The sequence below is a fragment of the Vanessa cardui genome, chromosome 10 (genome assembly GCF_905220365.1).
Source record: "Vanessa cardui chromosome 10, ilVanCard2.1, whole genome shotgun sequence".
NCBI lineage: Eukaryota > Metazoa > Arthropoda > Insecta > Lepidoptera > Nymphalidae > Vanessa > Vanessa cardui.
Window position 1 is genome coordinate 8,118,486 of NC_061132.1, and position 25,859 is coordinate 8,144,344.

Genomic DNA, 25,859 nt, shown 5'->3' on the forward strand with positions numbered 1-25,859 from the left:
CATTGTTAATTCTTTAATAAATTTTAAACCGTTAATTTGTACATAGCATAAATCATCCCAATAATAAAGTATATTAATACTTTTTATATTAACGACATAATAATTAAAATAAAATGGCATAAAAAGTATAATAATTCATATATAATAATGTAACAGAGACAGATAAGATAAGTTATTTTCCATTTCCGTAAATTAAGTAGCAATCTTCTGAATACTGAAGTTAAAATTGTTTTTGTGGTTGTAAAAATATTCGGTAATCGTAATAACTTACACTTAACTGTCCACTGTATTAGTGATACATTTTTCAATGTTTAGATTTTTATCTATGACAATAATTTTAATGGAAGAGATTTTATTAATTGATAATAACGATATTGATGCTATTCGGACACTTGGTTTATTTTACTAAAATATATTTGTCATAATGCATCAAACGTCATTGATTAGGATCAATGAGGTTTGATGAAATGCAAACTGTAGGCAGTTTGCAGCCTCAGCATTCGAATCTATGCTTTTAGACATACCATCTCAATTCTCCTGTCTGAGAGATCTGCCAAAAACTAACCACTTTCTTATTAGTTCGAATTATGTTTTCATAGAGCAATACTTGTAAAGTATGTATTGCTCTTAAAATTTTAACAGGAGTAGTTTCCCTAGTTTTAATAGTGTTCAGTAAATTACTTGATAACGTTAGAAACACGTAATATTTCATACAGTGCTACTGTAGACAACTTACTATAATCTGTCTTTTAGTTATGACCAACCTACTATTTATAAACTTCCTCAAAATATATTGCCATTCTTTTAAAATGGCACCTTCATATATTTATTATAAATGTTAGAATCGATCAACCAACATTATTTTATTTTTAAGTAACGATATATTTTGTGTATAAATCTTCTTCTTGGTGTCGTAGGTTAGTGCGTATTAATTCATCTATTTCTATTCAAAATTACATCCAAATCCGTCTTGTTTTTCCGTGATAGAGTAACAAACAATCTAACATACCAACTTTCAAATTTATAATATATGTTGCATTTACAATGCATGTTGTTAAATATTATTGACTTTTATAATGTTTCATAAATTAGTTTTAAATGATTTATTGTTATTAGGGTCTCGACTCTTACCTTTAATAGTTTCTTCATTTTTTTATAATTTATCACAAAGGAATTTTTATTTAAAAAAAATATGATACAATTGTTTACAATATAGTTGAAAGTAAAATTAATTTGAAATTTAATATTACTAATTTTACAATTCTGTAAGAGTAAAGTTTGAAATAGATTGCCAGATTAATCCCATCAGAAATTAAATATCTGTGTCCATCTTTATATTTTATTTAAATGCTCTGTAACCGATTGTTGCTACGGTAGCTTTTTCTTCTATAGTCATATGTGCAGTCTCTATTTCCTTAATCTAAAATCGATGTCTAACACAAATGGAAAATGTTCAGTCGCAGGACCAATACTTTTTTTTAAGCGCACGGGAGTGTATACTCCCAAGATCTACACTCCAGGCTGTTACTAAAAATTTCTACATTTAAAGTCCGGTCTGGGGTTTGAATGTTAGACTTTGGAATGCGTCGCTTTATTAACTAGCCATTAGACTAATATGTCATTAATGTCACTAGAATAATATAAAAACTATCAGTTAAAGTATGCTTTGAAGTCTAAAAATCTGAATGATGGCATCTTATATGGCAGAATATCACACGATAAGTCCAGGTCTTTCCAGACCATATGTTGTTTAGTCTTAGATTATTTATTATAGCATTCATATGTAAATTATTTAATGTGATCAATCATATTTGATACATATTTGTATTCTTTAAGTTGATGACTTTTAGAAGTTTTCAAAAACAGCTGAGGTAGGTTGGTTTATAGTATCATCCGAGGTAAAGCAAGGGAGATATCCATCTACAATTGTCGAAGATACATTTCTGTTTTCACTGAAAAGATCGTTGGCCATCATCTTATCTAAAATACACCCTGAAATAATCATATTAGTAATTTAAATAAAATAAAATTGATTTTAACATATACATATTATATTATTATTGCACATGTACCTACCATTTAAAATATTTCACCTATCATTTTTAACTAGCGTTTATTACTTTATTACAATTTATTCTCAATACCAATGACTTATAAAATAAAGCTTAAATTAAATCACAGTCAAACTTATATTTTAGATAGTTGATCCTACTTCCTCCAATCTTTTTTAATCATATCTGCGCCTTTTTCTGCTATCATGTATGTCGGTGCATTCGTGTGACTTGATACTATTTGAGGCATAATACTAGCGTCGATAACTCTCAATTTAGAGATCCCGTGTACTCTTAATCTAGAATCTACTACCGCTGTAGGATCAGTCTTAGCGCCCATCTTACACGTTCCACTTTGGTGATAAATAGTGAATGTGAACATTTGCGCTTGACATGCAAAGTACGCATCACTGCCAAATGGTCCATGCTTCAAACACTCCGCTACAGGTACGTCATACACTTTGGTTCCAATTTTTTTCATTGAAGCTTGTCTTGATATGTCTATGGCTACTTTTATTCCCTCAACTATTTTCTGCAAATCCTCAGGATACTCAAAGTAGTTGGGAATTATAGTTGGATGTACTTTAGGGTTTCTATTTCGTAACATAACCCTTCCTTTTGATTTAGGTTGCATAAGCATAGGGAATACCATGAAAACATCGTTGTTACCCAAAGGGGCATAAGTGTCGGAGTAGATTTTTTCATCAAAACCAAAGTTTCGTGGCAATAGAGGGTCAGAATTAAGTCCACCACTTATAAAAAGCAATTCCATATCAGGCCAGCCGGATACATTGAATTTATCTTTTAAGTCCAAAAACACTAGAGCTTCACACCCGCCGGGAATTGATAAAGGTCCCTTGTGATTTCTCATCCACTTAAATACTAACTCTAAATGATTTAATATATAATTTGTGGATAGAGTTAAATTTTGTTGCTGTACCATGAATTGAACTCCACCAGCGGCAATGTGGTCCATTAAATTGTACCCTACTGGTAAATCTTTTACAACAGGAATATTTAATGATTCCAAATGTTCTTTTGGTCCTATACCCGACAGCATCAATAACTGTGGTGAATTTATTGCACCTGCCGAGACTATGACTTCTTTTTTTGCTAAAACTTTATATTTTTTCCCCCGTTTTTCTAGTTCTACACCTATAACTTTTGTTTTAGTTGAATCCAAAATAAGTTTTGTAACCATGGAAAGTTTAGACACATGAAGATTGTTTCTTTTGTTTATAGGATGAAGATAAGCGCGACTAGAGCTATGCCTTGTTCCATTTTTCATTGATAATTGTAAAAAAGATACACCGGCAGGATTAGCTCCATTGTAATCGTTATATTTGAAACCTAACTCTTGAGCGGCTTTCACCCATGCCTTTCCCTTGGCAGTACGATAGGGTGCGTGTTCGATATTTAAGTATCCATCATGACCGTGGTAAACAGGGTCATCGTGTGATGGTATATTAAAGTTTTCAATTTTTTTGAAATACGGTAGTACATCATCCCAACCCCACCCTTCATTCCCCATTGCTTCCCAATTATTGTAATCGCTTGCTGCTCCTCTGGTATAAATCATGTAATTCAACACACTTGATCCTCCGACAACTTTTCCACGTGGCCAATTGCATTGCTTATTCTCGAAACCGGCGCAATATTTATCTGATGGTTTCGTCTTATACTTCCAATTAGCGTTAGTAAATTGGAGATAATTTGCAAGAATCGGTATATCCATAACGAAGTTCTCATTGACACCAGCTTCTACCAGTAAAACTTTCCATTCTGGTATTTCTGTTAATCTATTGGCAACAACACATCCAGCGGTTCCTGCACCGACTACTATGAAATCGTATTCAGTGAGGAGATTTGGCTGGTCAGGTGGTTCATTATCTAACTGACTTGTGCCTTCTTGGAGAAAATTCATTACTGATGCGACAGGATTGGCGAACTGAGTGTCGGTTGGTATAAAAATTGTGAAGAATACCCATAGCGCCACCTTAAATGTCAGCGTTCGATGCTGATTCCTCATCTGTAACGAAAAATAACAGTTATTTATTATCCAATTAAATCCAATGTGTCAATATTTTACTTGTAGTTTTCCTTGACAAAATAATTTATGAACACTCATAAATCATGAAACATATATGATTTTTTTATTGTAATTTTCGTCTCATCATTATGTAGTCACTAGATCTTATGTGACTAAATTTACTTAGTCAAATTAAAAATTATTAGTATTTACGAATATACAGGAAAAAGAAACATTCCTATTTTAAAAATATGGAGCTGTGTGCTAAAAAGTAGATTATTTAATTGCTTATAAAAATATTAATTTTAAATGTTATGTACCTTTTATGAGGCAAACAAATAAGATGAAAAGTTTGTTAAAATAAATGTACTTTACAGAAAAATAATGGCACAACCTTTAGCTAAAATTAAAAAGCTGCTGATTCTTAAATGTCAATTTATCAGTATACTGCAATTCTTGATATCGATAAGATTTCTAGATGTAAGTTGTCGGACCGTACTCTGTAACGATCAATGAAGTAATACCCCTAATCTTTAAGTTTATGTATAAAATATGATTAAAAGTTATACCATTTTAAAGTGATTTTTTTAAAGAAGAGTGACGAAATTACTGACATACTTTAATATAATATAGGACTACTTTTATTAATTAAATGTGATTTAACTAAATTCAAATCTTAAACTTGACATTTTCTCATATTTTTTCTAGTTTTTAACTTTTTTATTTATTAAAAACAATAAACTAAATATTTTGCAATTGTAAATATGACTTAAGTAATAAAAAAATATTGTTCGGTAGTCTAAATCGAACCATCCATATAAAACTCTATGTCTATATAGAACTCTAAACGGCTTATAAATAGAATAATTATATTATTGACTTTTTTTCTTCATGTAAGAAATTATGACATTTACGTATATTATAAATAATTGTTAGTATGTAGTACACATATGTAAGGGTGGTTCTTTTGATTGAGTAAATATGAAATACGTGTGTTAGTAATTAAAATTTAAAAAAAGGGTATATTTGAAAGGTTGAACCCTAATCAAGACATTCAGGTTAAGGTTACTTCTAAAGCAGTGCTTTCCTTTAATTTATAATAATGAGTTCATTATCAAGTCAGGGCCGTCTATGAATGGACGATCCATTTTTTTTGGTTTTTAGGGTTCCGCATAGTCATTATAATCGTTTCACACTTTGTATTTTCTTAGGGGAGAATTTTTGTATTTTATTGATTGTTGGAAGTTCTTTTACGTTTTTAGTAAGCGATAACGTGGCGTCCGCCGAAAGAAGCGCAGCATATAGTAGAGTGAACCGAGACCAATAGGTCGCCTGGGAGAACCCAGGCGACCTATTGCTCTCATTCTTGTCTCTCTTTCTATTTCTATTATTTACGGCTTTATATAATGATGATTGATTTATTCATTGTCTGTTTGTTCCTATTGGTCACGTCTTTTTTTATTCGAAGTGATACTTTATTGCAGAAAATGTCGATTTAAGGACACTGCTTTAACTACGAACAAATTATATGCCGAACTAGTTTTCGCCCGTGGGCTTCCTTCAAGTGTATGGTATAGTCAGTATACTGTCTTTTTCCGTACTCAAAAAAAAGCCTATGGTTGATTGGTTGAGTATTTAAAACATGGTAAAAAAACGAAAGTCAATTTATTTCGGTGCTACACACACATCTTTTGTATTTTTAAAAATAGGTTAGATAAAAAATATATTTTTAGTACGGAACCAATTTGATTTATTCGCATTTTTTTTAATTACATAATTATTTTTCCCGAGGTCAAGGTATGACATTTGTTTCAGAATATATATCAAGTATAATATTTGTACGATATTAAATAAACAGTGTTCGAATATTTTTAAACCTGTTTAAAAAAAAACATTAACGTATTATAAGTTAATAAAATTACTTTGCACTGTCTCAAGTTTAAACTAATAAGATTGTTTCCGTCTGCTTCACATATTAGTTATATTATTTCCTCATATATTTTTGTAGAATATTTGTTTTAAATGGCTAATGGGTAAAACATATAATAAATGTTATACTGACAAATGGGTCACCTCACGGTAAGATGAAACTGTGAGTAATATTGGTCAATTTTTACATTAATAGGTTTTTACACTACTACTACGTACCTAAGATGTTAAGGAAATAAGAGGACTGTAGTTACATTGGATCACTCCGGATCACATTTTTTACCTTACCATACCTTACCGGACTTAAACATGTAATTATCAATTTGAATAATTATATTCCGTGAATGTGGTACCTTCACTTAATTGTAAAATGATGATTCAAAAGTGCTTGTAAAAGTCTCCTTGAACAAAGTTTATTTTGATTTGATTTGATTTGAATGCACTTAGACGTAAAAATATAAAAACGTTTATAACATTTTTTTCTATATGGCGTCAACGTCAAGCCATATTAGATTTGGTGATTATGACACTATCTTCATTTGGTAAGCCATTAATTCATAGTAATTATGTGACTATGTAATACTATGATATGCCACATAATTACTATGATATAATATATATGATATATACGATATAAATGTTCTGCTTGACAAAGGTCTTCCCTCCTATTAAGGAAAAGGCTTCGTAAATCTTGTACGAATGCTTTTTTGCATAGTAATTTGCGTACATGCATTTTTTCCGTTTGTTTGTGTTGTTTCGTTCCGTTAATTCTGAGTTCAAATTGTAATACATTATATAACCTGTATATCTGTATATATAGCTGCTTTTATCCACTGAGCATTGTTCTACATTTCTCGGAATTTATAGCGACTTATTTAGGTTCCTCGACGATATTTTCCTTTACTGCGATCATGCGATGAATAGTAAATAGAAATTGTACCCTTGAAAAGTTTATCTTTGGTACAAAAAATTGAGACGGTAAAACGTAATCTACAATGAAAACTAAAACTGTTTCAAAAATAAATAAAATTTATCACCAAAATTATACTTAAATGTAATTAATTACACAAGTGATATTTCTCGGCATTGCAACGACGTTTTGTGTTGGATTGATTATTGTAATCGAGAAATAAGTAATTCATTAATTGTAAACAGAGGGTAACATTAAATATCCATATAAATACGTGATAAGTTAATTGCCTGTGGTCAAAATAGGCGTAACTCCAAAGCCGAAAATGCCGAAATGCCGAAAATTCCCGAACTCACCCGAGCTGGTCGGACGGCCTGGCCTGATGGCCGTGCGAATGCTATATATGTATGCTAAGGTTGTTGTTATTGACCCTCGTTAGGTCTTCGTGGTGGAACTAGCGATTAGGATTTTCCACATGCGCAAACGTCGGTACGGATAGCGGATGTTCCCAATCAAGTATTCTGCTATTTTCTAAATGCTTAGTTCGTTTAAATACGTCGATAATTGTAGAGTTCTACATCTGAGAAGTATCGTATTCGCTACGGTTGCGTACCGTGAATAATTGTAAGGCATTGTGACTTTAGTTATGTCATTATTTTATAAACGAATCATTATGTTTATGACTCGTAATGTATGTATGTTCGATTTTAAAGTACGGTTAGCATTTAATGAACATATTTTTTGTTTTTATGATATAGATTGGCTGACGAGCAAATGAGCCATCTGATCGTAAGTGGTTACCATCGCCCATAGAATGGCTCTTTCGGAAATATTGATCATTCCTTACACCACTAATGCGCCACCAATTTTGGGAAATAAGAGGGATAAGGAAATAAGTTTTGTCCATTGTGCCTGTTGTTACACTAGCTCTACCTACAGAGACGGGCTAGCACAAAATCCTATCCCTAAATAAATTATTTACTCAGGTTTGTTAAAAAAAATTAAAACACATATTATATAGTGTCAATTGAAAGAGCAAAATTTATAAGTATAGTGATTAATACATTAATTTTTTTGGAAAATTTAAAATGCCCACTTAAATGAAGAACATTTTGATTATGATGTATTGATTGAAAGCGGTGTCGGTTGGGATAACTGTTTAGTAGGCAATGTCTCATTCTTTTGATACACACTTTTTTGTCTGACGCATTCCGAGCAAAGACAAGGTATGAAACTGCTAGTCGATAGATTCTTAAGGTCGATTAATATCACACTGTGTTCTTCATCAACAATTAATATTCACTTTAAGGTACGATTTATGAAATATAGACGCCCATTTGTTATTTTATTATGATAAAGAAGATGTGTTAGATAAAATAATATGTACATTGTTAAATCGCAATTGCTCATTGTCTCTGAATCTCGGGCCGATACTCTCAAATAGGATCTTTAATGAACTTTTTTTTTAATTCCTTCGATTATTAATCGAACACAATCGAAATAATTTTACTCGAGTTATATATATTTATAGCTCGTACTAATTTTCCACTCGTTTTAAACAAAACCCGTGCAAAAAACGGTTTGTTTTCTTCATATAAAAAAATATATATATATATATTCCTTTCTACATATATAAATAAAACGTATAATAATAAAAACTTACCAGCGTTGACGGAAGAAAACATGTCTGACGATCGATTTCAAGAATACTCATTATTATGTACGAGTATTGCATTATATACTTTATCCTATTCTTATCTTACTGATAAGTGATGTTTTTAAGTAATAAGTATTATGTAACATTGCTCATTTTGAGTTATGTCGATTTCCTAAAAATATATTCCGATTTACTTGTGAAACCTTCACAATTATTCTGGCTGTTGTTAGTATGCATAAATTTATCTTTTTTTTTTGTTTACTTAACGGCAAGCACGGTATATCTATATCAAAGCGTGGTATAATATTTTATTCGCATATGACTAATTTTTTATGATAGTTTTTAACAATACATATTAATGATTAAAATACAGATTAATTTCGTTTTTTCATTTCTCTGTCATAGTCATATACTGTGAGTACCTACTACTCGTAAAGTAGTAATTGATTGTATTAATCTCTTTCTTTTAATAAGTTAGTAACTCGGTAAATACTTTCCCAAATATTTAAAATATGTCTTAAATACTTTACCTATCGACGATCTGTTTTTTTTTAATATAAAATTAGGATCTGTTTTAAATTTAATTAGTGTGGATGTATTTATTATTTGCCAGGGTAATTATTGCCAATCCACCTGCATACTCTATAAAAGATTATGTCGATATCGACCTATGGACCAATGGGTAACGTACCCATCTAGATTATAATTACAATTTTAAATAATAATTCTTACAAACGGTCGGTCACTTCTGACGTTCGTATAAATTTTTAAAAGTAGTATAACAAGTTCAATTAATCTCAATTTTATTTTAAACCGGCTTTATAATTAGGGAAAGCATATAGCACTTAAAGAGCTTGATATATTTTTATATTTTTCAGTGTACAATGACGGATAGCGCTTAAGCGCTACATATTACAATTAGTATAGTTACCTTAGAATAAATATTTTGTATCGATAACATTAAATTTACGAGCCTAATCGACCGCATTGAGATGGATTAAGTAAATAATTAAGTACCTATTATAAAACTCTTATCATAGTAATGAATTAGAATTTTGTGAATTTCGTTTAATTTTTTTTAAATCATACTTTGAAAAAGCAAACGCTCTAATTTATAGATTTTGTCTTAGCGCGGACCGATGTTCTTTTGTACCAATAGATAAACTACCGTGTCTCGCCGGCGAAGAACGCAGTCTAAAGATCTCAATGCAAAGTCATTTTAAGAATGGAATAATTAAGAATTTTTATACGCTAAACAATACATTAACATAAGCATCGCAATAATACTATATCTATAGGTAAAATCTGACTCAAATGAAATTATAGTATATTATTACTGTCGATAATTATTTTAAAAAATATACTACTATATCATTCGTGACTAATTTGTAGCAACTATTATTTAAATTGATCAATAAATCGGTTTTATATTTTATAACAACATTAAAATAATAGTTTCCCGGAATAATATTTATTATTGAGGTAAATAATGTTATGGAAATAAATATACAATATTTCTTTAAATCTCTAAAATGTGCAAAAACTTTGCTGGAGAACGAATACGCTGTTTCCGAAATGATAAATTAAAATTTATGTGTCATATAGTGTATATTTGACGATTTTTTTAGTATGTATCCTATGTACATGTGTTACATAGTATTAGTATCGGAAAATGATGCAATCTTTTAGAAAAACATTAAGACTCGTTTTTTGTTTGAACTTACAATTCATATATAGGTACACATATAATATTTTTTTTATTAAATTTTAATATTCATATATATATATACATGTAATAAATGTTTAACTAAGTCTTTTGGTTATTATTAAAAACAATATAATATTATAGAATTGTATACACCTTAATATATTTAGATGGTTTTAAATAATTATAACTAATAAATAAAATTTTAACAAAAAGAAAAACCGACTTCAAACAAAACACTATTTTAAAACAAATGAATATGCACGAAAAAGTAATAAAAATAATTGCGTATTCAACATATTTTTTAGAGTCTTCCTAAGTTAAATGAAATGAAAAATATTAGACTACTTAAAAGTCGATTAACGATTATATCATGTAGTTATAGTTATTGGTATATTTGGAGCCGGTGATAGTAAGAAATTCTGCCCCATATCGCACCCTAACTGCGAGCCGTATAGGAGTTCCATCACTACATAGTATAAAACAAGGTCGCTTTCTCTGTCCCTATATCTTTAAATCTACGCAACGGATTTTGATGCGTTTTTTTTTAAAGATATTGTGATTCAAGGGGAAGGTTTGTGTATATAATACATGAACAATATAGTAAAGAAACACTGATATTTTTAGAAGTTTGCGATGTGATGTCGTATATAAACAAATTCTGTAGTATATTTAGTATCAGTATTGCACCCGTGCGAAGCCCGGGTGGGTAGCTAGTTGATTAAAATATTCGACTATGATAATTACATAAACATAACCACATTACGGAAGGTGACTCAAATACCCAAATAACCTATAAATAAAAGATTCGACCGAGTATCGCTAACGTGCTCCTCAGAATTGTTCCGTTACTTTGTCATGGATCCTGTGCTCAGAACCTTACCAAACTTTCACCAAATTACACTTGAAGTATATATTTTATAATAAAAAAAGAATTATCAAAATTGGTTAACGTGATTTTCAGTTATTCACCTATTTGTCGCGTATATACATAATGCAAATTTAAGACTTATGTCGTTTTCACATGGATACCATCATCGGAAAAAAAAATAAAAAAAATGGGACCCCACGGGAAGCACTACCTTTCAAACAAAAAAAAAATTATCAAAATCGGTCCACCCAGTGAAAAGTTATGAGGTAACAAACAAAAAAAAAAAAAAAAATACAGACGAATTGATAACCTCCTCCTTTTGGAAGTCGGTTGAAAATATTCCTTCAATTCCCAAAAAGGGTATTAGAAAATTGTTTCAAATTAACTCGATGTAAAATTCGTGAAGTGTCAATGTTTCAATGGTCTTCGTGCCAACTGTCAAAGTGCAAGTTTTAGGTTTTATCTTGGTCTTTTGGGCTCATGTAATAATCCTGATATAATACGCGGTTAAAAGATGTAATAAAAATACTAATGCAGCATTCTAGCAACTTCCAATAGTGTTTACTATTTTGTTGTTTTTCTAAGTTTATGTGATTATAAGGTAGTGTTTCCCTTTAAACGCACGACTTATGAGTCACGACCTCGAAAGCCTCCATATCCTTCGTGTTATAAACGTAATTTTAAATCTTTTAATAAGTTTTTATTTTCCTTTTAATATGTTATTGCTGCTACTGGCAGCGGTATAGATGGAAAAAATATCATGGTGTATCCATTTGATAGTAAAAGATTTCGATAAAGGTCAACTTTCATTAAAAAGGTTTTTATACACGTTGAGTGTTTTGTAGCTGATCGATAAATGAAATTGAAGAATATAACTTTATACATTTCAACTAATCGCGATGACGATTAGTATAAAATACTCAGACATACATATATAATACGTTGTCCAATGTATACTGTGACTGTTAGATATAGGAGTAAGTACGTTAGGAACATAAAACTGTAACAAGACTAATAAGGGTTAAATGCTCTGAAGATATAAAACAAAACATGATTAATGATTATATTATCAGTTTTAGAATATAATATGAAATAACTGCATGAATATTAATGAAATTTCGGTTTGTGATTTCACCTTAACTCATAGATGAAACACACCTATTAACAGACTGGCGCAAGCGCACGTGTAGAGCCCGCTACGCACGCGTGCGGCTCTTTTAGAGAGTCGACTCTATTTGAGGGTCATATTCAAACCCTTTATCATTACCGGCAATGACTGTTTGAAATATATCAATCCTAAGTAGTTTTAGTATATTGCTATGTAAAATGAATAAGAACTAAAATAAATATCTAAAATATATAATCCCGATAACAATTAAAAATATGACTCACGGCTCGCCAACAAATTGACAAATGTAGGTTTTGCTCACAATGTTTACCTCAGTCTGACCACAGCAGCACACGATAAGATTTAAAAAAAAAATAGCACATGAAAAGTCAAGAGATTCATTTGACATTCAAGTGTTCTATGCACTCGACGTGTTTGTTAAACTAAATCTATTTAAATATTTATCACTTTTAATTTTACGTCCAAAGTACCGATGACAGTCTCGTCGTCGTTCTAACGCTTTTTTTCGAATATGTAAATAAAATAAATATATCGAAATATATCGTCGATTATTCAAGCTCTCGACGAATGTTATTAGGTCAAATCAATGTTCCCATGTGATTGGAATATACTATAGATATAATAACAAGGCTTTTGAAATTAGTAATTTTTTTATTGAGTTTTGACCACGATCACTGGCCTGAGACTGTTCCTATTTATTTTTATTTATTTATTTAATATCCTATTGTAATCACGAGTAACATCCTAATTACTAGCGTATCCTATCAAAAAATTTTCAGTAAGTTTGTTTATTTGTTATTACGCTTTAACGTCTCAGTAACTTAATGGCGATCATTGTCACATTTTATTTTTTATTTACATGTCGTAGGCAACTGCCTTAATTAGCTATCCAATGAAGCGCCTAATTTTAAGGTTAAAATTATAATATTTTTTGCCAATATCTATAATTTTAGGTATGGGATTAGACCTAGAAAAGCAAATAGAGTTAGATAGCGGGGCTTATTTTAAACTGCTTTAAAAATGTAGAGTCTAAAGCAAGTTAGCATTAGCAAGCATCTAATTATATTTTAAGGGAGATGAATTTGTTGCGTGTCATTCAGGCCGCTGTGTCTAGGATGTTAATTAAATAGCTGATTTAACTAATTGGCCGCGACATATACATATTCTCAGAGGTATAGAAAAGGACAGCGTACGCGAACGAAGACGCCGGCTAAAACCAGTTTGTAAATAATAATATTGTGAATACTTATGGTTCAGTTATAAAATTATATCATTTGTAATCGTTAGACGTATACTTAGTAAATGGAAGCTCGTTTTAAAATTATAATGGCGACGTATTATATGCTTTGACAATGTAATGCCTTATTTAACGATGTTTTCGTGGTGCGTTCAAAATAAATTTGACTTATTTATCGATATTTATTTTAATATATAGGTATATGACATACCTATATGTAGGCAGATGATTGCAGAGTTCAATCAATTTATATACTTTCATTGAAAGCTGAGATGGCCCAGTGGTTAGATCGCGTGTATCTTAACCGATGACTGCAGGTTCAAAACCAGGCAATTTTTTTTTAGTCGTCTCGTACTCGGCGGTGAAGGAAAACATCTTGAGGAAACCTGCATGTGTCTAATTTAATCGAAATTCTCCCATATGTGCATTCCACCAACCCGCATTGGAACAGCGTGGTGGAATATGTTCCAAAACCTTCTCCTCAAAGGGAGAGGAGGCCTTTAGCCCAGCAGTGGGAATTTACAGGCTGTTGTTGTTGTTGATTTAAGTCACCGTAGGGCTTTGTGCAAGCCTGTCTGGTTAGGTACCACCCACTCATCAGTTATTCTACCGCCAAGTAACAGTACTCAGTATTGTTGTATTCCGGTTTGAAGGGTGAGTAAGCCAGTGTAACTACAGGCACAAAGGACATGACATCTTAGTTCCCAAGGTTGGTGGCACATTGACGATGTAAGGAATTGTAATATTTCTTACAGCGTCATTGTCTATGGGTGATGGTGACAACTTACCATTAGGTGACCCATATGCTCGTCCGCCAAATTATATCATAAAAAAAAACTTATGAATTGTTATGATATTCAAATATTCTAATAACGTTATTATGTATACAATGTTCATAATATAAACAATTTATACGAATACTATGAGTAATAATAATTAAAACAACACAGTAATATATATTTAGAATTATAGTAGGCATCTTGTGGTTTATAATTACTCTAAAGATTATATATATTCGTCACAAGGTGTCAATTAAATTTTTTTTTAAAAAATATTATGCAATAATATAAAGCATGAATTTAAACCTAATATATCAAATTAGAATGTCTAGAACGCAATATTTGACAAACTGATATTTTATTGTTTATTGATAGAATAAACGGCAAATTGTTCTACCTGCATTAGACATGGTTATTATTCGTGTAATAGTTAGTCATCGAGTATGTATGTTAATTTATATTATAATGGCCGTGTTTTTTTCCTTCCTTTTAGATAGTTAATGCACGTTTTACGGTCGGCCTATCTTTTCTTCATTTTTAAATATTTTAATAAGTGAAGGAAAATTGTTAATTGCTTATTAGAGTTCTTAATTTAGTTATCAAACAATTAAAGTAAACATACTTATATTAAGATGTACATGTATATATGTAATTAGGTACATAATAAATGAATTTAAATATTTGAGACAATATCATACGTCATTTAAGTGGTTTTTCGATTGTCGGCCAAGTCGATACAGAAAAAAAATCATTAATTTTCTATGTCGTCTTGGGTCTGGGGTTTTATGGTACCATCGCTACTTCTGATTTTCCATAACATAAGTGCTTTAGCTACTTACATTGGGATCAAAGTAATGTGATATAAATAAATAATAATTAAATAAATAAAGCACTTGTGTTATGGAAAATCAGAAGTAACGACGGTACCACAGACACTCAGACTCAAGACAACATAGAAAACAAATGATAATCTATATCGACTCAGCCGGGAATCGAACCCAGGACCTCGGAGTGGCGTACCCATGAAAACCGGTGTGCACACTACTCGGAGGTCTCGGAGGAGGTCAGGAGGTCTTAATTATTATTTTTAATTATTTTTTCTTATAGTATTTCTTTTAATGATTGTATATTAGAATGAGTGGCTGGTGAATATTTTTTAGTTAATATGCGTAACATTAAGCGACGGTTGTAGTCATCAGGGAAGATCACTGTCTTTGAGCGTCCATTGTTTCCCCATATTGTCGGTACCGTCGCCGCCTCTCAGTCGCCAAGGCTGTGACCATTGACCATACTCTTCAATTATGCATGTCAAAGTTTTTTTTTTTTATTGAATATTCGCAAATTAGCGTCGTGTGTCCTTGTTTAACTGTATTGCTCAATAATATTTTTCCGTAAAAAAAATTAAGAATAGTTTTTCTATGGAAACATGCGTTGACTATAACTCTTAGTTTAATAACTATATCGCAATGGTTTAAGGGGCCCTCTATCGATGGAAAAGTCGATCCTAACCTCTCGGGCTAATGTCATCCCCACACCTAATAGAGGCTTTATGTCTCCAGTCAATTACTACTGTACCCCTAATCTACATTAGTCCTGTACCTCAAAAGGTTAGCTCTTGTCACACAGGTCTGTATATATCATAAGATGAAAGGAATATGTATTTCTCTCCAAACATATGATTAGTATTATTTTTATTATGATGCGATTTTTTTTTATAATTGTTCGTAATATTACGTGGAAAATAAAATGTCTCAGTAACATTTTAAGAGTTATAGTAGCTCTCTTGTTTTTAATTATTCCTAAAACGCAATAAAATTGCCTTATTTCTCTCATCACTTAAATTATTAATAAATAGTTAAGTTGCTTTTTTTTATAGAAATAAAACTATTGTGTTTTTCTAACCATCTGCAAAATGATGTTTTGTATTCGTGAATGACAATAGCAACTGACATTTAACCTTACTTATTTGTTTAGATTTCTTTTAATTACCGTCACAAGATAAACTCGCGTCACGAGGATGTTAAAAGATCAAAACATTTTTTTTTATTATTCTACAATAATAAAGCTTTGTTATTCAAATTAATAACAACGTTTTATGGTAAGTCCATAAATGTCACAATATTTTTTCGCGGATTGTGTCGTACACTTGGGCGTAAAAAATCTAATTTTATAATTTTGTTAAATTCACTATAGAGGACAGAAAAAGCCCTTCGGATAGAAAAAAGGCGGCAAACAGATTTTTTTTTTAAATCATGTCTATTTTGTGTAATGGTTTAAAAATAAGCCAGATACAATACATACGATACAAGCAATTTTACTGCATTTTTTTATTTATAAAATACGAAAAGACTATTACCCCAACTCAATACAACCATAACAGTAAAGTTTGTATATATTTGTGATACAGTAACTTCAGTGTCGGTGGACTGAAGGTGCCTCGTTTTAGTAGTTTTTTTGTTCTCGCACGTAGGTTTAATACCAGTTGTAAAAAAGATTATTAAAAAAGGTTACGCATATGTATAAAGATATATTAAGTTGCGGTTTTATTTTCGTGCGTAATCTAAATTTTCAATCAATATTTAATTTCAACTAATTATAGGTATTATACATCATAGGGAAAAAAATTAAATATTTGACCGCATTGCTTAATTTTTTAATGTAAGTATATCTTATATATTAATAACGTAAGCCAATTTTTGTCCCAGTAATTATGGGACGATATTTGCAAGAAGAAGATTCGTTATGGTCTTATTTTGAAGAGCTGCACAGAATTAAAGAGGATTTTTGATTGCAATTTACTAAATTGATACTAAATTGACAAAATAATTTTAGAAAAAAAATGTTACTGGTCAAGTAGACAGCCGCCATATTTTTTCTTTCAATCAAAAATCAAAACAAATCCTGTCGTAAATCGTCCTGTTGTGTATAAACACGAAGAATTAACTTGTGTTCTCAAACCGATAATCTATTTATTTTATTTATTTATTTATAATTCTTTATTGCACACCACACACAGAAACAAAAAAGAAAGTAACATAAAATTAATAAAATACAAAAAAAAAGGATTAAAAAAAAAAAAAACAAAACAAAAGAAGTACATTAAAAGTGTTGTACAATGGGCGGACTTATGGCTTTTTAGCCATCTCTTCCAGACAACCCAATCAAAGGGAGAATCCAAAACCATCGGCGTAGGCGGTGCAGTCATAAACTTACATACAAATAGTTACACACTAATACTTATACTTCTTATATATATATATATATAAATATATATACATATATATTATATATAAATAATATATATCTCTATCATACACTAATACATACTTAAGATAATAAAATGATATAAAAATACATAAAATTACATAATAAATGTTGTATAAAATAATTAATTAAAGTCGTCTGAATTATTATTTAGGTAATAGTTTTTAACGGCTCTTTTAAAAACTGAAATAGATGGAGCCTTTTTAATGTTTACTGGAAGGGCATTCCATAACCTTATGGCCTGTACAGTAAACGATTTGTTTAGAAATTTAGTTTTGTGTACAGGCATTTTAAGTGTTAGGTACCGCTTAGATCTTAAAGACAAAGGATCACCAAGAAATTCAAATTTATCTTTTAAATATGTAGGAAAACTATAGTTAAATAGCGCACAGTACAGAAGAGAAAGAATATGTAAGTTCCGGCGAAGACGTATAGGAAGCCACTTGAGTTTTGAACGATATTCGGAGACATGGTCATATTTTCGTAGGCAAAATATGAATCGAATAGCAATATTTTGAAGTCGCTCAAGTTTATTCAGTTGGTCCTCGGTGAGATCAGGATAGCTTGCATCTGCGTAATCTAGAATTGATAAAAGGAGAGAGTTTGCTAGCATAATTTTGGTAGGAATTGGAAGTACAGATTGGAGTCGTCGCAATGAGCTCAACGCAGCGAATATTTTCCTACTGACCTCTTTTATTTGTACTGACCATGATAGCGTCTGGTCTAAATACACACCGAGATCTCTAACGTTAGAGTAGTAGGCTATTGTAGTACCTCTGTATTCCACAGGTGGTAAATTTAATAAATCTACCCTAGAGATCATGCCTGGACTACCAATTATGATTGCCTGCGATTTACTTGGATTGATGTTAAGTCCGTATCGCTTGCTCCACTCAGAGATTGAAACAAGATCGTCATTAATAGCATCAATCGCTGCAGGAAGATCTTGAAGTGATGCATGTCGATAAATCTGGATATCGTCTGCATACATATGGTAGAGAGAAGAAATGCTTGAAGTGATAGAATTAATAAAAATTGAAAAGAGTAAAGGAGATAAGACGCCACCTTGAGGAACCCCTGCCTGAACATCACACCATGAGGAGAAAGACTCATTATGGCGAATACGATGTCGTCGGCCTTTGAGGTAACTTTGAAACCAATCTACCACTGATGGAGATATGTTAATAGAACTTAACAAACTCAAAAGGATGTCATGATCAACACAATTAAATGCGTTGCTAAAATCCAATAAAATTAAAATTGTGAGTTGTTTATTATCCATGGCTGCACGAATGTCATCAGTAACCTTCACCAGAGCAGAGACCGTACTATGACCCGCGCGGAAGCCCGATTGGAGAGAGTTGAGGATGGAGTGATTGTTAAGGAAAGTGTTTATTTGTTGAAAAACTATTTTTTCTAAAATTTTGGAAAGAAATGGAAGAATGGAAATCGGTCTGTAATCGGAGTTGTTAATAGGATTAGGTTTTTTGGGAAGTGGTATGATATGAGCACCTTTCCAAGCATCAGGGAATGTGCTACGGGTGATGGAGTAATTTAGGATGTGCACTAAAGTAGGAGCAATAATGTCAAGGATGGGAATAATCATTTTACGGCATATGCAGTCAGTACCAACGGCATTCGAAGACGTGGATAATATGTTCTTCTTAACATCACATTCAGTGATAGAGGAAAATGTAAACGGTGGAAATATAGAAGTTGGTTGCGAGGAAAGAATATTAAGCGTGCAATGCTTATCAACACTATCAAGTACAGAATGTGATAATCTAATAATCTAATATGCCTCCCAGTTAATTGTTTTATTTGAAGGGGCTTAAAGAATAAAATTACGCAGTAACATTATTTATCTTGTTCATTTAAATAGTTGAACAACATCACAAACATTAATCTGATCCCCAATGTAACTAAAGCGTAGACTAAACTCAGAAGTAACGACGGTACCACAAATAACCAGACCCAATAAAACATAGAAAACATTTTCTCGATCTTGAAATCGTTTCTACCGGGATTCGAACCCGGGACCTCGGAGTGGCGTACCCATGAAAACCGGTGTACCCACTACTCGACCACCGGAGGTAGTAATGTATGTGATGTTGTTCAATATTTATTATTATTATAGTTAAAAAAATAATAATCATAATTACTATATCAAAACCAGACAACATGTCTAGGCTACTTACAATATTTAACCGTTTAAGCGCAACAGACAATCAGACATTGGCTTTTGATATTATATTAGATAAACAATTCGAGTTATAGTTTAATCTCAATAGGATGCTATTAAGATTAAAATATTTTTTGATAATTATTATATTTAAAGTTAAGGATCTCAGTTACTCGTGTTCGCTAATTGAATTCCTAAGGTATGTTAATTAAATACAATTTAATTAATATTATAATATACATCCTGTAATCAATGAAATATATAAGTTTTTGTCAACTACCTACTATCAGACCCGGTTTCACACGAGTAGACCAGGGCTAACATCGTTTGTATATTAATAGGTTGATATCTTTATCGATCAGCATAATTTTATTTTCGATTATATTTGCTGGTAGCTAGGATTCACTTTTTTTTATAGGTTGAAAGTCTGCATAAATTCTATCTGAATTAATAATTGAGAGCACGAGCTATCTTTTTTTATTTAATTAACTTTTAGTTATTGAGAGTTTCGAGTGGGTAGCACGGTCAAAATATTATTAAATAAAATAAAATAAATGTGTAAACTAAATATAATTTGATGTATTTTTTATTTGTCATTACGTGTGTGAACACAGCTTTACAAAGTCCCACGAAACCGTCACTCAGGATTGTTTGACCTTTCAAGTTTGCCGATAGTTTGTACGATGTAAGTAGTATTAATATTTCTAGGTTTGGTGTACAAAATAAAATCGTTGATAAGGAATACCACATCTGTATGTGATATTATTATTATTATATTTTCGTAGCGTACAGGCTAACGAACCATCTGATGCGTCCTGAAGGGTCCATGACATTGAAACCGTAAGATATTTGAATCATTCATCAACATTGTGAACTGAGATTTTATAATCCTTTTGCTTGCAATGTATGCGTAGAATATGATTGATCGGAAACTCGATACAAATATATGAGCTGATATTTTTTTGTAACTAAAAAGTACTTAGAAGATGCAGTGTGTTACGGTTACGGACGCTTTATAATCCGAGAATAAGTATTTTATTTGTCGATGTGGACGACAAGTATTACAGTGAGTTTACCGGTTAATAGCACTGGGGCATTGCTCGCCCTTGGTGCATGAAAACCTCGTTCTTGGCCCTCTTTCTCTATTCGTTTTACATTTTGTATCGCGTGATAAATGCATTGATCTAACTTTGTTACGTGTTTCGCTCTTGGAAATAATATCGCCTGTGCCTGAAATATTGTTAATGCAATGTTTGCTTTACTTTTGAGTGTTGACTACTCAATCGATCATCTTGAATATTTTCATATACTTTGTTTGGTACTGAATGGGACAAAGGCTGCCTTACATCCGACACATCACTTTTTTAGACGCCGGGGATACCGCGGAACTAGTTGCGATATGTTTATATGTAATGAGTCTTCTGTGCGTGTTCATGCAAGTAACTACAGTTGCACCGATTTCAAACAATTTTTAGTTTTCATTGTGTAGCTCCCTGGATGGTTTAGGTCAGACTCGAAAGATAGCGTTGCGATCGGGAAGTAAATAGAAGCAGGCTAGCAGCTAGTATGTTATAAAACGACAATTAAAAATATTTCGTAAAGGAATATAACTGATATGTTATATAAAATAATATATAATAGTTATTGGGTATCGAATTTACGAGTTACATTAGAGCATAAATATATCCACAAACCGAAATCGAATATTAAAAAGAGTAATTCCACAGTTTCTTGATAGCTTGTCTCATTTGAATCAACATTCCGAACAGGTGGTATATTCCCGCTTAATTGCACGATATACTATAAATAAAAACATAAATATACATTGGCAAACCCAACCTTAAATAGAATATATTTTTAAATCATAGAATAACTGGCATTGCAATTGTTTATCTATATTTGTAACTTGCAATCGAGTTGATGCGTCGATGCGGTTCTGTTAAACTATTGCTATTTTTAGATTAAAACTATAGGTTTTGTGGCTAGCTTAATTGAAGCACCAATTGGAAAAAGGGAATAAACGCCACTTTTCGACATATTCACTTTTATACACTCTTACATTCTTTAGACGTAGGGCTAAATATTATACATTTAAGGCAGGTCTGTCGGTAAATAAATCAGAATAAGTTTATAAGTTGAAAACAAAGAGTTATGAAGTTTTTTTTATTATCTCCGTTCCTATTTTTTGGATTTATTGCTTTCTTTCAATTGGTGGTTCAATTGTAATTTAGTTTATAAATATGTCGGCGTTTAGGAAGTTATGTGACGAATTTACACGAGGTTTAATGGACTAAAGATATATATGCATATAGGTACTAACATAATATTTTTGGCTATCATTTATATGCACATGTCAAATATAAATAATGTAAACCTTTTGAAATCGTGGGCACGTAGCGTATCAAACAAATACGGCCTTAAGAATTATTATCTATGTCGTATAATTGCAGAAATTAAATATTATTATGCAACAATGTAGGTACAACAATGTCCGATTGTTTATAGCTAATTGAGTTATTTCATTTATAAATAAAATTACAAGTTAGAAATATTTTTTATAAAAAAATATATTCATGTAAATGTTTAATTCAATATAAAAAATGACGAATTTTGTAATCTTTTATAAAATTTGTATATTAAGATTTCACAAATGTTTCGTTTTGTTTTATTTATGTAATTATCAAAACCTTTTTTGAGGTTTTTTTTTCATGTTTTTTTATAATAAATAAATATTATTGTTAGTGCACAACGTTTGTAATTTAATCGATAAATAATCTATATTATGTATTCTAGTAACAGACAAAATACGTGGTTGGAATATCAGTGTATGATCCCACGTTTAAATATATGTATATTTCTTGTTAAACTGAATTATAAAGTAGCTTTAAAATACTATGAAGATATATAAATTAAAGTAATAAAATACTATGTTCTTATTATTAACGTTAAATATTTTGAAGTTCATAATTAATTTAATAATCAGTAGTTTAAGCTGTTCTTGTAATTTATTTTATTTGTGTCTGAAATAATAGATTTTTTCACTTATTTCGGTATTTTAGTCTCTTATTAAATTTTAAATCTTATTTTACATATTATAATAATACTGATTGTTTCGAAAATTAATTAATTAATTGCGGAATAGTTTTTCATTTAATGTAATGAAAAATAATTACATTAAAAGATTTTAAGATCGTTTACAATACACGTGACATTGAATTTTTTTCAAATATAATGCTGAGGTATTTGTTTGCTTTAGTGCAGTGTCTATTATACTTGCTTATCACGTTTATAAATAAAAAGTATATAAATATAGAATATATATAGTTGAAGTATTTTTGTGTACCTATTCGAATAAAAATAATTATAATGATATACTCACTTTTTATACTTGAATAGTAATCCGTACACTGTAATAATAACATGCGCACACCGCACTCCACCAACTAACCCTGCTACGAGTTAGCTCAATGACTGCGCGCAGGACGATCTTCGGACAGCACTAGCTGCGCTTAACGATTCGCTCCAAGTTATATTTGTTAATGGAAACTCTTGTGACGCGACGCTCTCACCGTGACCTCTCTTTCACGATCAAGTTCAACGCAGTTTGGCGTTTTGACGTCACTGCGTAACCCCTCCCTAATAGTTCCATCGCAAAGTAATAATAATGATCTTATCTGGGCTTCGTCGTAGCGTCCTCTATGCGTTGCGTTGCGTTTAGATATGCTGAAAAAACTTCTTCGTTTTAATCGCGCATGCAATACAGCTTGAAATGCAACAGATTTAAATGATAATAATTATATCAGTTTCGAAATTCAACAATTATCGACATAACGTATAAACGGCGTTTATTAGATATTTTTATAATATGATTGGCCATAGGCCCAGACTCATATAGATGAGCTCTTATTTTATCATCCCAGCTCTAGTTAGAATGTGTCAAAATAGGTATTTGTATTTCGAAAGAAAATACATACAAAAAGCAAAAGTATTTAAATGTAGTGATATTTCTAACTCGTATTTATGTTTTTATGATTTAGATGCTACGGGTTCAATATATTATGTTCGTGGACTACATACATGAAGTACTAAAATGATTTTATCCGTCGAGAAATAGTCTGGAAATAAATTTGGTTGTTTTAACACTCATATCTTGTCAAATGCAAGTTGGTTCAAAATTTGAACTGTTTTTATTGTATCGCGGGCCGAAATTGGCCATGCGGACAAGCCAAAATATGCAAACATCACCAAATACATTCATCATCTATTATATACTCTAGTAACCGTATTGCTAGTAATAAATTTTACTTTAATCCCGCAAGTAGCAATAATAACTATTAACTTTTTGAGTAGGGGGAAATTTGTATCGCATTAAAAATCGATCCTAACGAAAATCAAGTGAAAGCTAATTAAAAAAAAAAAACTTGTAATTATTTTCTATGTGATGTGGAATATTTCATGAAAACTTCCATCTGTTAAGGCAAGCGAACTTAATGAGTCATATAAAACCTCTTGTGTTAACAAGTTATTATAAAACAAGATTAAAAAAAATACTTTCTTGGGATAAACCTATGTCAGTAGGCAGTAGGTAGGAAAATTTATAACAATAACTTGAAATCGAACGAAGACGTCATTAATATTGGTTTGGAGATATTTTTTTAAGGAAACCAGTTCAAATCAGTTATCTTAACTTTTGAATACAGGTTACGTAAATTAATTTATACAGTTAAATTTTGCGACTTCAGAATGAAAAATTAATTCAAGTTCAATTCTATTTGTAGAATGGTCGTGTGCGTGCTAAGTGCACAAGTAAATTATTCAAGTGTGTGTGTATATAAATTGTAATACTGCCTGGTAATGAATACAGGTACATCATAAAAAAAAAATATGTCAAAGGCACGGACAACCTATTGGTGGAGATAAAAATATAACAATTATAATAAAGAAAGATATGCGTATATGTTCATTAACATTACCAATGTTAATGAACATATACGCATATGTGCATGTGTTTGCGTAAATATATAAGAGCTGTCTATTTTTGTGTGAATGACTGCGTGCGTATAGCCGCATAATGTATGCTTGTGTGCCTTTAAGAATACGTGTGTTTGTTTTTGTTTATTTATTTACACACACTTGAATAGCTTCACTTTTATGCATTTAGTAATATCAGTCCATAAATGAAACTAATAAGTCGATATTGACCTACTTCTAATTTTTATATACCTTTGTCTTTTAGCAATTATGTGTATTTTAAATGAAAGTTTTATAACAACGTTTCCAAGCTGTAGTTTACGTATTATAACTTGCATAATTAACTATAAAATTATTTCTTTTTCAATAAAATATCGAATAATTGACAAGGTATGTATATACACTGTCTTCAAGATAATCTATACATATATCTAGTTAGAATATTTCGGTTCCGCGATTTTTTTTTATTTGACGCAGTAGGTATATTTTACTTGATCAATATTAATTCGATTTGGTTGGCACGTAAATTAAAACAAATCGATCCTAATGAGAAATGACTTTATTATATACGAATTGTCAATGAATATAATAAGTAGGTTTTGACAAGTAACTAATAACAAAGAAGGATATAAGGCTTTTTATGAACAACTAGTATTCGCGCTTATTCAAAAGTTTTTTTTTTACATTCACATTTCAATTCGAAATTCAAAATTAACGGTTTTATGTGTTTAATTATATTTTGGTTTTATTTAAGGTCGTATCCGATTTTTTGTCCCAGTAACATGATTTAAGAAATAAAATTTTCAGGAAGCGTTGTCAAAAATTATCATTAAAATTATTTTACATATGACGCGTTATAAGTTAATTAAAAGTTTTATGTATAAAGTCATCGTATTTAAATTACTATGTTTTATTCATTAATTATTCAAGCTATAAAGCTATACAACTATTACTTGATAAGTTTCGTTCGGCATGTTTTAAATATAAGTACTGTTTTTACATAATATAATCGATCTATATGTCATTGGGAAAAAAAAAATTGTCGAGCTGGCGAGCATGTTTTTGCTCATGTTCATATATATTTAGAACTAGTAGTCGTCCACGGTTTGCTCGCGTTCTAGGGCGTTGCCTGTCATGTGTTAGGC

General features: G+C 30.9%; 2 protein-coding genes across 3 annotated transcripts in view; one reads left to right on the plus strand and one right to left on the minus strand.

The window, feature by feature from the left end:
• Positions 1–23,458, minus strand: LOC124532804 (glucose dehydrogenase [FAD, quinone]-like). Of its 2 annotated transcripts, XR_006966672.1 has the most exons (3): positions 23,123–23,458; positions 2,077–4,080; positions 1–1,992 (listed from the first exon to the last, which is right to left on the minus strand). XR_006966672.1 is itself a non-coding variant. In XM_047107879.1 (2 exons), exon 2 carries the CDS (start codon positions 4,078–4,080, stop codon positions 2,209–2,211), a length of 1,872 nt encoding a protein of 623 aa, XP_046963835.1. In that variant the 5' UTR covers positions 23,123–23,458; the 3' UTR covers positions 1–2,208. The 2 variants fall into 2 exon arrangements, 1 of the variants encoding a protein (XP_046963835.1); XM_047107879.1 differs by having other exon boundaries at positions 1–4,080.
• Positions 1–25,859, plus strand: part of LOC124532810 (flotillin-2) — a 287,470-nt gene that overhangs the window by 30,265 nt on the left and 231,346 nt on the right. The window lies entirely within an intron of this gene.

Bases quoted from the DNA above. Each gene is read 5' to 3' on its own strand.
- LOC124532804 (XM_047107879.1), bottom strand. From the start codon at position 4,080: ATGAGGAATCAGCATCGAACGCTGACATTTAAGGTGGCGCTATGGGTA.